Source organism: Thermobia domestica, chromosome 17 (genome assembly GCF_964235325.1).
Source record: "Thermobia domestica chromosome 17, izTheDome1.hap1.1, whole genome shotgun sequence".
NCBI classification, from domain to species: domain Eukaryota; kingdom Metazoa; phylum Arthropoda; class Insecta; order Zygentoma; family Lepismatidae; genus Thermobia; species Thermobia domestica.
The window spans coordinates 132,944,273-132,958,751 of NC_137470.1; the positions used below are offsets into that span (position 1 = coordinate 132,944,273).

The window sequence follows — 14,479 nt, forward strand, 5'->3', positions numbered from 1 at the left end:
ATAGCAATTCTATTACCAGAGAGAAAGAACAGAAAACTTCCAGTGTTATGACATGGAAGCAACGTCAAATACCAAGCCGCCAAAATCATCATTCACCTCTTTACTGTAAGTAGCCATCCAACTTACATTTCAATGCAGGTCTATGAAATTATATCAGGAAGTAGAGGACCAGATACGTACAGTATGTACTGTAATTTCCAAACTACAGTATGCATACAGGTCAGCATATACTTTGTTTGTCGCCTACATTTCCATACATCAAAAAACATTTCCAATGAAACTAAAGATAACGAACATATAAAATGATTCAGTCATAGTAGAATGAAGAAGACAAAGGAGAAAAAAAAACAGCATTTGCAACGGATATGAATGTAACTGTTTTTGAAATTAGTTATATTTTGTCAGGAGCAGGTCGGCCAGAGTTGCCATGTTAGTCCAGTGGTAAATCACCGTATTTCTAATCTTAAGGTCGTGAGTTCGATTCCCATTTAGGTCAAAGTTTTCGGTAAAAATGCTATTTTACTCCACGGACCACAGAGAACTATTCTACAGGCCAAAATAAAGCGAAAATGTTACATGATGGTATCCCCTCTGGGGTCTCCTTCAACCGCTATGGGGAATCAAAATTTCACAATGTGGCAACGTTGAAGATTAAGTTGGAGCAATTAGCATTACTCTACAAATACAACAAGCAGTTGAATCGATTGCTACACTAATAAGTGATGCTAGTGTCAATCAATATCGACTTTAGCTGCCATCTGGAAAGAATAGATATAACTGTATGATAAATTGATAGATCTAACCTATGGTTCTTTATTTGCGACGTTGCCATATAGTGCAATTTGTGTCTCTAAACGAGGACTCAAAAGGTACACAAATATATAAATATATCTATATTTTGCTTTATTTTGACTTGTAGAATAATGCTGTGGTTCGTGGCCGCCATTTTTAGAACACACGTTCTTTGACCTATATATATATATATATATATATATATATATAATGATTTCAGGACGTAAGTAATTACTATGTTTAAAATATAACATTTGAGATGTGGTAGGTGTCGACAGGACGTCTGTATATCATATGTGATGATAAATACAAATTAAGGAAATCGTGTACGAGAAATAAATAAGTTTAGTATTGTATTTATCTGCAGCTATTTGTAATAACGGAGGTTACTTCTTAATATTCTCATTACAGAATCTGATTTGCGTTCTTGAAATATAGTCAGAGGCGTGAAGACGACAAGTGGGTATATGCAGACAATATCCAAAATCGGACCGTGGTTCCAGACAAGACACTCACTAGCCCCAAACCCTCACAAGACATTCACGATCCCCCACAGGTCACTTTACGAGACTAAATTCTGCCTTAGTAAGGAAGGCAGAATTGAACGTCTTTACATAGGTTTTTAGTTCAATACTCTGAAATGCTTTTATATATGGAAGTGGTGGCGCTTTGGTCGCTCTTTCTCTCTCTTATCTGTATTTATATATATATAAAATTGATGTATGTATATGTATGTGTTCCAACGTAACTCCTGGAGTAAATTTAACCAAACTACCTACACATATTACTTACAGTATGGAAAAAATTCTCTAGCATACCTATGGGGAGTGAAAGGGGGATACATATACAGATGATAGAAAAGGTCCATATTAGTGTCGAATCATAGTCTTTGAGGTCGCTTAGATAAATAATGTCACTTCCAATTCTGTTTAACTTCGATTTAGGCTCCCATTTGAAACGTAGTGGCGTAAACATACTGAAATCGACCAATATTAGTGTCGAATCGCAAGTTTTTTTTTTTTTTTTTTTTTTTTTTTTTTTTTTTTTTTTTTTTTTTTTTTATCGCTAACTTAATTGGTAGCAGTTTTGATGCTGTTTAAGTCGAAATTCAGCCTAGTGGTGTCAAGAATCCCTTAGCCCTCCTAGGGGGAATGTAAGGGCAGATATAAAAAATATAAAACCGACCGACATTAGTGCTGAATCCTTAATTTTAGGGATCGCTTAGATAAAGAGTGACAGTCCAGATAGCATTTAAGTTCAAGTTCATCCCCTACTAGCACCCTGACGGGGTGTGTGAAATTGTGACATCTAAAAATGATTGAAATGACCGATATTAATGTCGAATCAATAGCTTTCGGGATCCTTAAGTTCATCGGGAGCAGTTCCGATGACCTCTAAGTTTAAGACCATCTTCCAGTAGGGGTAAGACCCCTACCACATCTAGGGAGAGTAATGTATAATATGATTGAAGACGACTGATATCAGTGTGGAGTCCACAGTTTCGGGATCACTGAAATGAATAGCAACACTTCATACGTTGCTTAAATCCAAGTTCAACCCCATTAGTACCCCTGGTGATAGAAGAATGGTGATATAAAAAAAGAATAAAAAACGACCGATATTAGTGCCGAATCCGTAGTTTTTTTAGGGCCCTAAGCTGATTGTCGACACTCCCCAAAAGATTTAAGTCTATACATTTAGTTCCCATTAGTACCCTGGGTTGGTGGGAAGGGGATGACATATAATAAGAATAAAAAACGATCGATATTAGTGTTGAATCCATGGTTCTTGATATCGCAGAGATTAATAATTACAATCCCGATAGCGTTACAGTCCAATCTCAACTCCCATTGGCATGGGAAGCAACAAGGAGCGAAACCTAAAATGTCCCACATGACTAAGATTAAGAGTATCGATGGCTTTGGATTGATTATTTTAACAAAAGAAACACTGACCAAAGCTTAAAACCCACTTTATTTTAAATTATAATTTGTAACGGTTTCGGATATCTAACATATCCTTCTTCAGACACTATCGACAATCTACAACAAACCGTTACAGTTTATAATTTAAAATAAAGTGGGTTTTAAGCTTTGGTCAGTGTTTCTTTTGTTAGACTAAGATTAGTGTCGAATCCATATTTTGGGTTCGTTAAGCTATTGGGTTACAACCACAGTGGCATTTAATACCACTTTTAGGCATGAACGAGCATCAGCTGGATTACGAATTTACAGGGGCAGCATCGAAGGCGTTGTTCGCACAGCATTAATATTTGGAACTTCAAAAGCAACTTTAACCAAATTTGTTAGACATAACACTTTCAATCAGAAAAAAGTAGTAAGACACCCTAAGGGGTGGGAGTTAGGGAGAGTGACATGTAAAAAATGCAAAACGCCTGATACTAGTGTGCAATCCATAGGTGAACCTCTGAAATGAATAGTGACGGTCCCAATGGCGTTTAAATCCAAGTTCGTCCCCATTGTCAGAGAATGAGGGGTAGGTAAAAACTAAACGTCAAAACTTACTGACATTTTTGTCGAATTCATAGTTCTAGGGGACGGGAAAACATGTGACTCATTTTCAATGACATTTGGAAGGTAGTTATGACGAGCAGTCAAATGAAAACCGAACACTCTCCATAAAACACATCCCTCGCGAAAGTTGACAACACTACTATTACTTATCGATACCACCATCTCTCAACAGGAGAAATGCATAGTGACAATTCACAAGTATATACAGTTTTTTGTTTATTGCTGTATAGGTGAGCGTAGTGAAAATTGTGTTTGTTCTGCATTAGATATAGAGGCAAGCAAAGAAGAACAGAGATGTGTAGCTCGTTTTTTGGTGGCTGAGGGTGCTGGAGTACCTGAAACTCATCGTCGTACGTCTGCTGTGTATTGAGAACACTGCATGTCACCAACAAGTGTGCAGGAGTGACAAAGAGGTGCCGACAAGGACGCACATCACTGCAAGACGATTCGCGCCCTGGACAAACCCATCGAGCCATTATTCCTGATGATATTATTTTCAGGTAATATATAATTCTTGAACCAAACGGCCAATCTCGATCAAATTTTCAACATAGATGAAGTTCGGGTCTAGGATGTTTTTTTATCATTTCACTTTGACGGTGCAACTTAGGGGAGGAAGAGGGGAGGAGACATATAAAAACGACCGATATCAGTGCCGAATCCATAGTTTTCGGGGTCTCTGAAATGAACAGTGACATTTCCAATGTCGTTTAAATGTAAATTTAGCTCCGCAATTTGGATATATATAAATGATCAAAAATGACCGATATCAGAGAGGGCTTCAGTAATAGTAAAACGTGACTGATTAACAGAACATATTACTATTTTTTTCTTATTTTAACCCAGCGAAGCGGGTAATTGACGCTAGTGTATTATATAATGCTTTTCATCAATCCCTACTTCTTGGATTCAAATCAATCAATATAATGAATGAATAAACTTCCCCCGCTTCACCGATTTAAAATATGTACAGCAAAAATATTGTAATACTAATAATAAACTTTTTCTTACTTCTACAAGGCATTCATCACTTTACATTATTTTAAAATGCAAAACAAATATGGTTTGATGAAGAGAATGATATATAATGCTATCAGCCCCATGCTTTGTGTTGTCACCCTACGAATGTAATACTCACTTCTCTGGGTTGCTGCTCTTCTTTTGACGCTCTAGCGCCTGCACAGCCCGTATGATCAGTTCTGTGACCTCTGTCCACTCATCAGCCATTTCTTAGTATCACTGCAAACACACGAAACATAGATTTAAAAATATGCTAATATCAATATCTCCTATAAAACTCATAATTACTTGTCATATATATATATATATATATATACATTTTTTAAATATACTATCGAGAAAGAAAGAAAAAATATTTAACGTTCTGTAACACTGAATAGATGGTTAAGGGGGAAAATGATACCTTAACTTAGAACGCTAGATTAAAAAAGCTGCTTCTCACTATCTCTCATAGCTTTTGCTCTATGCAAATCAATACTGAAAACTAAGTCACACCAGTTTTACGATTTCAATCACTTCAGTTTTAAAGAGAAAGTTAAAGGATTAGATAATATGCATTCTTGAGACGCTCAAACGATTACAGAGAGTTAAGTGCGTATTTGTATGTTTGCTCATAGTGACCAACGTTAAAACCGGAAATGGTTAATTTCGACCACTTCCTGTTTGAACATCATCTTCGTCAACGAACTCAATTCCTAGCTTATCCTGGCTGTCTATGGTCAAAACTATCATTGTTACTAAGGGGTGTTAACGTAAGTACAAGCTTCGTCAACAATTCATTATATATTGCAATGTATGGTAGAGTCAAATGATAGACCGGGTGTCTTTTCCCCTTCACCAAGTTTTATTACAAAATTTAATATAATAAATACAAGTGTCTCTAATTTCAATGTCTCCTCCTCAATGACCAAGTGAAGGAATACTAAATGTTTTGCCGGGTGCCCCTTCCACTCAAGGCAGTTTCCAGAACACTTTGGCAGGTTGTTGGTTAGGCTTGGATTATAAGTTTAAGATGGATCCCTAGCTCAATGCAGCATAGGGTAAGGAAGAGGTGCTCCTAGTCCACAGCGACATAGGAAGGTAAATGTTAGGCGATCAGTTGGTCGACTGATACTGGGTCCCTCGGTGGTCCTCCTTTTATTTGTCCTCCTCGGGTCCTTCCGTGAGGTCCGTCTGCTTTCGGTGTTCCTCGTTCTTCCGTGTTGGCTTGCTGTCTGCTATGTTGTTTATAAATAATAGCACGTGTTGAGTTGACCCGTGCGTCTGTTGTGATGTGGGGATCCTTGCAATATTTTATTATGTATATTTACATTTCCTAATACCAGGGCTCATAGCGGTCTGGTCTCTTGTAAATAGTTAAAAAGTGACCAAAATCTCATCATGCCAATTTTTCCTTTGTCAATTTCTCCATCACTTCTCTCTTTCTTTGTTGTTTTGTTTCATCTTTTCTTCTTTGAGCTTCCTCCTTTCTTAGGTTTTCTAAGTATGCTTTGTAGTTACGGTACGCAGACTTAGCAGATGTAAGAAGCTTCTGAGTAAGTGGAACCAGTTCTGGCCTATTTCCGAATTTCTTCATCCCAGATATTATACTCAACTTAGCATTGAGAGCATTCATCACCTACTCTTAAGAAGTACATACAAGAAGGACGAACATGATGAACCACACAAACACACACACACACACACCGTTGAGCGAAGCGTTAACTATTACGAGAGAAAACTAAAAGACTATTATGACAGAAGAAAGAATAGACACAGAAGGGTTCTAAACCCCACCTTGAGAGCTTAAGCATCCACCAACCATCTACTGTGCTTTAGAAACAGTAAAAGCTGAAGTGAGAATAAAGCTGACTGTTTCACATGTGGCAGCAAGTACTGAAGCTTTCAGAAGAGCAATGTGTAACAAGTTTCTTCCTTCTTCCATTTATTTTTATAATATTTTTCTTAGAAAACTGCCAATGCAAAACGAAAATCACACGAAAAAGTCACTTTACCTCCCAAAAAAGTAACTTTTAGTGACAAATTTGAAAAAAAGTAACTTTTAGTGACCAACTTGGAAAAAAAAAAGTAACTTTTAGTTTTATTACTATGGTTTAAGTTTTTTTTTTTTTTTTTGGTTTAAACCTTTTTTTTTTTTTTGGTTTAAATAATTTACTCTATGTATTTATACTAGATATGGACAGAAGTTAGTTTGTTTCGCCTTGGTGTTATTATGCAACAACAAGGTTATGCTGGAAGGGGTCACATAAGCTTAAAGCAGAATCCAAACTGTTTCTCGGCTTAACATCCAAGAAAAATTGTCCATTTCGACACGAAACCGGGACCAATTGGTCACAAATGCGATTGCCGACTCACTCACAAAGAACTCCTGATAAAAATACGTTGTATTGATCTTTACATAGACCTAGTTGTTAATATAATTGTCAAGAGTCATTTCAGAAGGACAAAATGATCAACAGTTACAACAAGTAAAAACATTATACTGAATTATATATAAATCGGGAAACTCCCGCCTTAGACATTGGGAAAATCCTGCTATTACTTTAAATGTATTTGTATGTAAAATTTTAAGGTCAACGTATCATAATCACTACGCTAAAACTGACGTATTAAAGTACAAATTTCGTATGTAGACATCATTTAATAAAATTAAAGTCGAATGCAATCTGATGTTGAAAACTACGTAGGCAGTTGATACATTTTACCAATTTCTATCAATATATTTAAGCAACCTTGGCTTCTTTATAAAATAGCAGGCATTCAGGCAAGTAGAAATATATAATTTGGTTTCGTTTCGTATATTTAGGCTTAACATTCTTATGAAATACCAAGGTTATCACGGAGAAGACTTTCGCTTAAAGGGACACCTCGAATCGCTACTTGGTTTACACTTGAAAGATGGGTTGTGGTTCGACCGAAAATTGAACACGGGACCCCTTGATTAAAAGGTGAAAAGTAGATAAACGGAATGCAGATGGTGTGATATGTGGAGACGTCATCATGAAGTTCACACAATTTAAATCATTTTTTTTTTTTTTTGTTTAAACCAGTTGGCTTAAACCACCTTGGTTTAAACCAGCCAACCTTGATTTATACTACTACTAGCAGTACTCACTACCACTACTACTGTTTGTTGTACTACTGCTACCTCCCATATCTAAACACAATTATCTCTGTGGCGAACCTGAAGTTTACCGGTTCCAGGTTTAGTATCACCATGCGCCAACACAAGAAGAATATATATAGAGTAGCGACAGCATATCTACAAAGAAACGTATTTCAGAGTTACGGTAAGAAACAGTTAACAGGCAACGATGGACCGGAGTCTGAGCCATTACATTTATTTACAAGTTTGTTTAAAAGAAGAAGATATAATGTTTACAGACCTCGTTGAAAATACAATGACGGTTTCAGAATTATCACAAAGTACCTAAAATGCCCGCTCTTCTCACAAGGAAAATACGTTTATAGGAAATGAATTAACTCTCTATAAATTGGAAATTAAATATATGCCAGGAAACTTTTAAAATATAAGATCAGATCAAGAAAAAGTCAAATTGCCAGACGGTTAATTGTATGCCAGTGATATGTTTAAAACGTACCAAGTGAAAGTAAATTGCTGAAGGTAAAACTTAGTGAACAGTGTAATAAATGGAATTTAAGAGTGTTAAGTAATAATAACGTTAAACAAAATGCCGAAATGTAAAAGAGGAGGTAATCTTGCCACTGGTGACTCTAAAAGAGAGAAAGGTTACAATGTTCATGAATTATTGCAATACATTGCTCAAAACAAACCATTGTTAAGTGACACTCAAAAGCAAGTTTTGAGTTCATTATGAATCATGTGAACAAGGGTATGGGGGGAGTAATCTATTTGGATGTACCAGGAGGTACCGGAAATACATTTTTGATAAGTTTAGTATTAGCTGCTAAAATACGCACCAAAAAGAAATTGCGCTTGCATTGACATCATTTGGAATTGTAGCAACATTAATGCACGGAGGACGAACTGCGCATTCAGCTTTGAAACTGACATTAACTGTTGCAGAACAAGAATCTCCCATTTGTAATGTATCAAGAGCATCTGGACGAGGTGGACTTTTAAAACAGGCTAAAGTACTCATCTCGATGAATGTACAATGGCACATAAAAAATAAATCGAAGCATTACATAGAACAATACAAAATCTCCGAGGAAATTCAGAATTAATGGGAGGTGCATTAATTATACTTTCTGGAAATTTTCGGCAAACGGTTCCAGTGATTCCAAAATCAACTCCAGCAGATGAAATAAATGCATGTCTGAAGCAATCATTTCTCTGGCCTCGAGTCAAGAAAGCACAATTAACAACAAATATGTGAGTTCAATTTTTCAATGATGAAGAAACGAGACACTTTAACGAAAAACCCTTACAAATTGGTGAAGACAAGCATCCAATTAATTGTATAACTGGCCAAATTGAACCAAACGATTTATGTAATGCTGTCCACAGTCCAGATGAAACAATAGATAAAGTTTACCCTAACGTTGTTCAAAATTACACAAATACAAATTAGTTATTTGAAAGAGCCATTTTAGCAGTAAGAAATGAAGTCGTCGACGACATTAATTTATAAATTCAAAACAAGATTCCTGGCGAGGAACGAATATATAAATCAATTGATTCTATGGTTGATGAAAATGAAAGTGTTAACTTTCCCACCGAATTTTTGAATTGAATGCAAGTGCCAGGAATGCCTTTACAATGTTTAAGATTAAAAATTGAATCTCCAATAATTTTGTTGAGAAATTTGTATTCACCAACATTATGTAATGGAACAAGAATTACCGTGAAACAGTTATCAAACAATATAATTTAAGCAAAAAGAATGTCAGGAAAGGATAAAAGAAAACCAGTAATTATTCCAAGGATTCCGCTCATATCTACCGAATTGCCGTTTCAATTCAAAAGACTGAAATCTCCAGTAAGATTAGCATTCAGCACTACTATAAATAAGGCACAAGGACAAACGTTAATATATTGTGGTATTAACTTAAAAGAATCATGCTTTACTCACGGTCAGTTATATGTAGCTTGCTCTAGAGTGGGAAACCCAAAGAATTTATATATCTTTTCACCAAACAATAAGATAACAAATGTAGTTTATGAAATGAAATGAAAATAACATGAAATACAAACCAGAATTTCCTTTCACTACAATTTTCTTCACTCAAATTTAATAACATTGTTGTTGCTTTTCTTTTTAAATGTATTTCCGTTCACCAAATTTTTCATTCTTGCATAACCGTGCACTTCATACATAAAAGTACGAAACTTATTAATAGTCAGAAATCAATTTATAGCAAGTCACCTATCTCCTATAAACATTTTCCCCCGTGCGAAGAAAGGGCATTTCAGCTAGTTATTATAATAAAAGAACAAATACCAGTAAAATACGGGGTGAAGATAAGAATATCGGGACCTTTTAGAAAACATACACGTAAAATGTACTACCGGTAATTTACATAGAAAGAATGATATTTAAGGAATTTGTTCTCGTAGGTTATTAAACTGTAACAACATACAATACATTAACTGCGTACTCTATGTTTACAACGATAGAGTTACTGATCTCAAACAAATAACCAGTACTACAGGACTGTTAAAATACATGACTAAATATGTAAGAAGACCACACCGGTATTTGATGTTATTTCCCACTGGCGGAGTACATGTGCGGAGTGTACAAATGCTGTATCTTACGTTTGGAACTACCTTTATTACAAAATATGTCAAGTTGTTACAAGGGCTATAAGAATTTGTGTCACTGCCAACCCACACTAAAGTACTTCTCAATGCAACATACAGGCACTACCTACCCAACTAACCTAAAATTCCCTACTTTGCTCTACCTACTATACCCTAGCACGCGTCTTTTCCTGCACGAAAATGTGTGGTATGGCGTATCAGTTTGCAGCTACATTATCAATCTGTAAGCAGTTATTTACGAATGCGCTAAGAAAATAACAGACTACAAGACATTAGGGCATTATTTAGAATAACGTAGGTAGTGTAAAATAATTTTATTGTAGCAGTAGTCCCCACATTAGCGAAGGAAGCACTATAAATGAAAACAAATACGTTAATTTAAGGTACATGCATTTTTACGGTAAGAATGAAGAAAACATTATAAAAGCAACCATGACTACAATAATGGCGGCATATTTTAATGCTCGGTGTAAGGCCTACAGAATATAAAATCACTGACATCATCTAACAAACTTAGTTTGCGAATGTAGGACGATCCAGTATTTTTGTAACGACGAATAAAAAAAAAAAAAAAAAAAAAAGACTCGGGCACAGATTAAGAATATTCCGCCATAAAAAATGAAAATTTTATAGTTAAAATTAGTGAGCGCATGCGAGAGAGAGTTGTCTAAGTTATCAAAATGCACTATCGGAGGAATTTTTCACCAAATACGAAACCAGTGTTTCGTGTTTACATGTGCGAAACTATCAAAGTTCTATAATTTATGTGATCTTATACGACATGATGTGTTTTCTTGCAACATGTTCGTTTATGCGTGTACCGGACGTCACTGACGCGCCTGCTTTCTACGAACGTGCTTCCGCGTGTGCCAAACTGCTCTACTCCAACCCTAACTTGCTGAGACAGCATTCTAACTTTTCATGACCACCTAGTGCAAGTTGGTTTGTGCTTTTTTGTAGTTAGTTTTTTTTACAGCATACGTTCAAACGCGTATTTGTTTCCGTAAGGGGAAGTTTTCGTAAAGTAAATCTGCACCCATGAATGCAACCCCTCCCTAACAAACAATTTCTAAGGCACTACGAGTAAATTCGCTATGAAATGATTGCATATAATAGGATATCAAGTACTGGGACCAGCACGCAGTCACTTCCATGGAACATTAGTTTGAAGGAATATTATTAATCTAAACGCCACTGTTTGTGCATGCGCCAGAGTAATAACAGCCTGGATCATCTTACGGAATCATTTAAAGCAAGAAAATTGGAAGAGAAAGACAATTATTCCGTTAAGGACCGCTTGTAATGAACAGAATAGAATAACTAATCTAAAATTACAAACATCCAGACGAAGGAATTAGAAGTTTCAGCTGATACGTCAAGTTATATCACGTTTACAGCACTATCCTATTTTAGGAGAACACACTTATATTCATAAAATATTATATTCTCTTAGCACGAAATGTACTTTTACTGCTTTAGAAGATGTTTCATGCAGAAAGTATTGCATTACTGGGATTAAGATCCGCCGCGATGGCTGAAAATTTGCAAAGATCGCCGGAAACAATGGGCATGTGTGGTTGTTGTAGCGTGAAAAAAGAAGAAAACTGTAGAAATTAGTGGTTACTCATGAATATTGGTGATAGTAAAGATGGATTTGCGTTATGATGGATGTTAGGGCGCAAGGTTACCCCACTATGGTGGGAGTCTATTGAGAGAATGGAGAATATCTCTACGGATTGTGATTTAACAGAAAAAAAATGAAATGAAATCTTTGAGTTTTACGTCCTACGCATATGCCGGTTAGGCTAAAGGAGACGGTGATGATGAATAATGAATGAAATGGTGGAATGAAGAAAGTGGGAGGAAACGGGAGAAACCCGAGGAAACCCACGCACACGGTATTTATCCACCACAAAGTTCACTTGGCGGGGGTGTGATTTAACACAGTTTTGCACAATTCCAACAAAGTCTGCTGAATTTGTGCGTAAGACACAAACAAATGTAAGGACGCGAAGTCAAAAGTGCAGGAAAGATGTCAAGATAAGGAAAAAACAAAAAGAAAGTTTTTGGAGCGCTCTTGTTGTCTATTTTACTCTATGAGGAAGACATGATGAACAGAAGCGCTATACAAAGCTTGACTGTACAAAGTGTCGCAAAGCTGTGCCTCTATGCCACGTAATGATTTTGCCCTATCTATGTTGACGCATATACCCACCAACGGTGACGCGCCTGCTTTCTATAGACGCATCCCTCGAATCCTATTGCCGCACTGTTCTCTGAGTCGGAGAAATAGTACTCGTACTTTTAGGTTGCAACCTAGCACAAAATGATACATGTCTTAAGTTGATTCGTACTATATACTCAGCCCTCCTAAAGTCAATCGGAAGCTAACAATTTAACATCTGTCTTAAGGAATATTCTTAAGACAGTAACGGTGCATTTCGTGCTAAGAGAAGACAATATCTAGTGAATGTATATCCCATAAAATAGATTAGTGCCGTGAACGAAACCTAACCTAACTTATCAATCAAATCTCTCAGAGGAGTTTGAAGTTCATATCAGTTATTCTGTCCACTAGCTGCTGGAGCTTAACGGAATAATACACATAACTGAATGTAGATTGACTTTAGGATGCCTGAGAATAAAACACGACCCAACTTGTATTTGGTGGCCACTAAAAGCAACGAATGTTATCTAACCGAGTCAGGGTAGAGGAGCAGCAGGAGGGCCGGAGCGGCAGCGAGGGAACGCGCCCACAGAGAGCAGGTGTATCAGCGACCGTGAGTATAAGAATAAACGAGGATAATGGAAAAACCGTTTATAAGACATGAAAACATATGCCTTCTACGTGGATCAGCTTTGTAATATTTCTATGATCAATTTGTACACTGTCTTCACACAGCACTTCACTTGATGTTTTCCCTATGGTCTACTACATGGTACAGAGCACACTTTACATTCTGTATTTTTACCATATCACACATATGGTAAGATCCCAATATTTATTTTCATTACTCGTATAATCCAATTGATGAGAAATCAAGCAACATATTTCTTCCGTGGATTTTACAAATTTATGCCCCCATAAAATGAAGAACTTTGCAAAATTTGGTTGAGTTGCAACTTCCGCTTATTAGCCTCCAATTAACATTTCGGGTTCACTCGGCTCTAGCAAATAGAAAATTTATAGGTAAAATACGATGTAAAACACTATTCGTGGAGGAATGAGAGTGCAAATATAAGTAATTATAGCCAGTGCACAACATATTGATATGAAGTTTGAATGATAGTGAAAGTACTGCATGTATAAGTGCTCTTCCGGTATCGTCGTTTATGCCCATACCCTCCGTCGCTGACGCGCCTACTCCATACGGACGAACTCCATAGCTACCGGACGGGACTCCGTAGTGCGCACCTGCTCTGACTCCCTACCACAAGCAGGTTCATGTTTCACGCACTGTAATATTTATGCCACACTTCCACAAGTCAATCTGCAAATAGTAATGGAGCTCCTCATTTAGTGCATGCTCTGCTAAATAAAATACAAAGCTCTAACCTGACTAGAAAATTTAAGAAATGTGTCAAAATTTGGTAGAATTGTCTGCTCGAGTAAAGGCAACATTTTTGTTATTGCACACGTACTGCACTTTGAAAAATTTCCGAAGAAAATCAATTATTTCAAAAAGGAAGAGTCACATTTAAGGGACTTATTTATGTACACGGCATGTATTGAATCGCCAAACCGAAATAGCATAAACAAGGGAACAATGCAAGGTTAAGATTATACTTCATGAATATTGTGTAGATTTCTACCCATTCTAACACAATTGCTTACCCATGCTCCCACACTTCTAACTAGGCGAAGAAACATATTTTCCCCCGTAATTATACCTACTGAACATGGGAATAACAGTATAGAAGGCAGCCAAACATTATTTCCGGCGCTGGAGTATAAATACTGACGGTAGAAGAGGATCAGGGGTGGGGGCTATTCGTAGTCACTAAATGTGTACATGTCTATTTAGTACACATGGGATTAAGGTTCACAATGTGACGCTGGTTTCGATTTTCAATACCGTTCCCATGTACAATCACTTCATATTTAGGCCTACTTTTAAGTCAAATTTACTACATTTACGCGTCAGCGACGGCGAGTATACCGACGAATTACGATACCTGAAACAGCATTTGTGCTGGGTGGCTGTTGCTACCGGGTCAGCAGTATTCAATTCGGCCTATGTTTAGCAGAAGGGGTCCAGCTGTTTTCTCTAAAAAATGATACAATTTTGGTAATTTCTGTTCACATTCGGTTAGTTTAGGGTAGGGTTGGTTAGTTTAAGTTAGGTTAGGCTTGTTTAGGTTACGTTAGGTTAGTTTAGGTTAT

The 14,479-nt window shown here is 36.6% G+C and overlaps 1 protein-coding gene across 3 annotated transcripts in view; it reads right to left on the reverse strand.

Moving 5' to 3' along the window:
* LOC145674350 (uncharacterized) overlaps positions 1-14,479 on the reverse strand; it is a 48,546-nt gene that overhangs the window by 30,152 nt on the left and 3,915 nt on the right. For all 3 annotated transcript variants that reach the window (XM_081744290.1, XM_081744289.1, XM_081744288.1), the window contains exon 2: positions 4,465-4,565. In XM_081744290.1, the coding sequence (XP_081600416.1) occupies positions 4,465-4,553 (89 nt within the window). In that variant the 5' untranslated portion in view covers positions 4,554-4,565. The remainder of the gene's footprint in view (positions 1-4,464; positions 4,566-14,479) is intronic.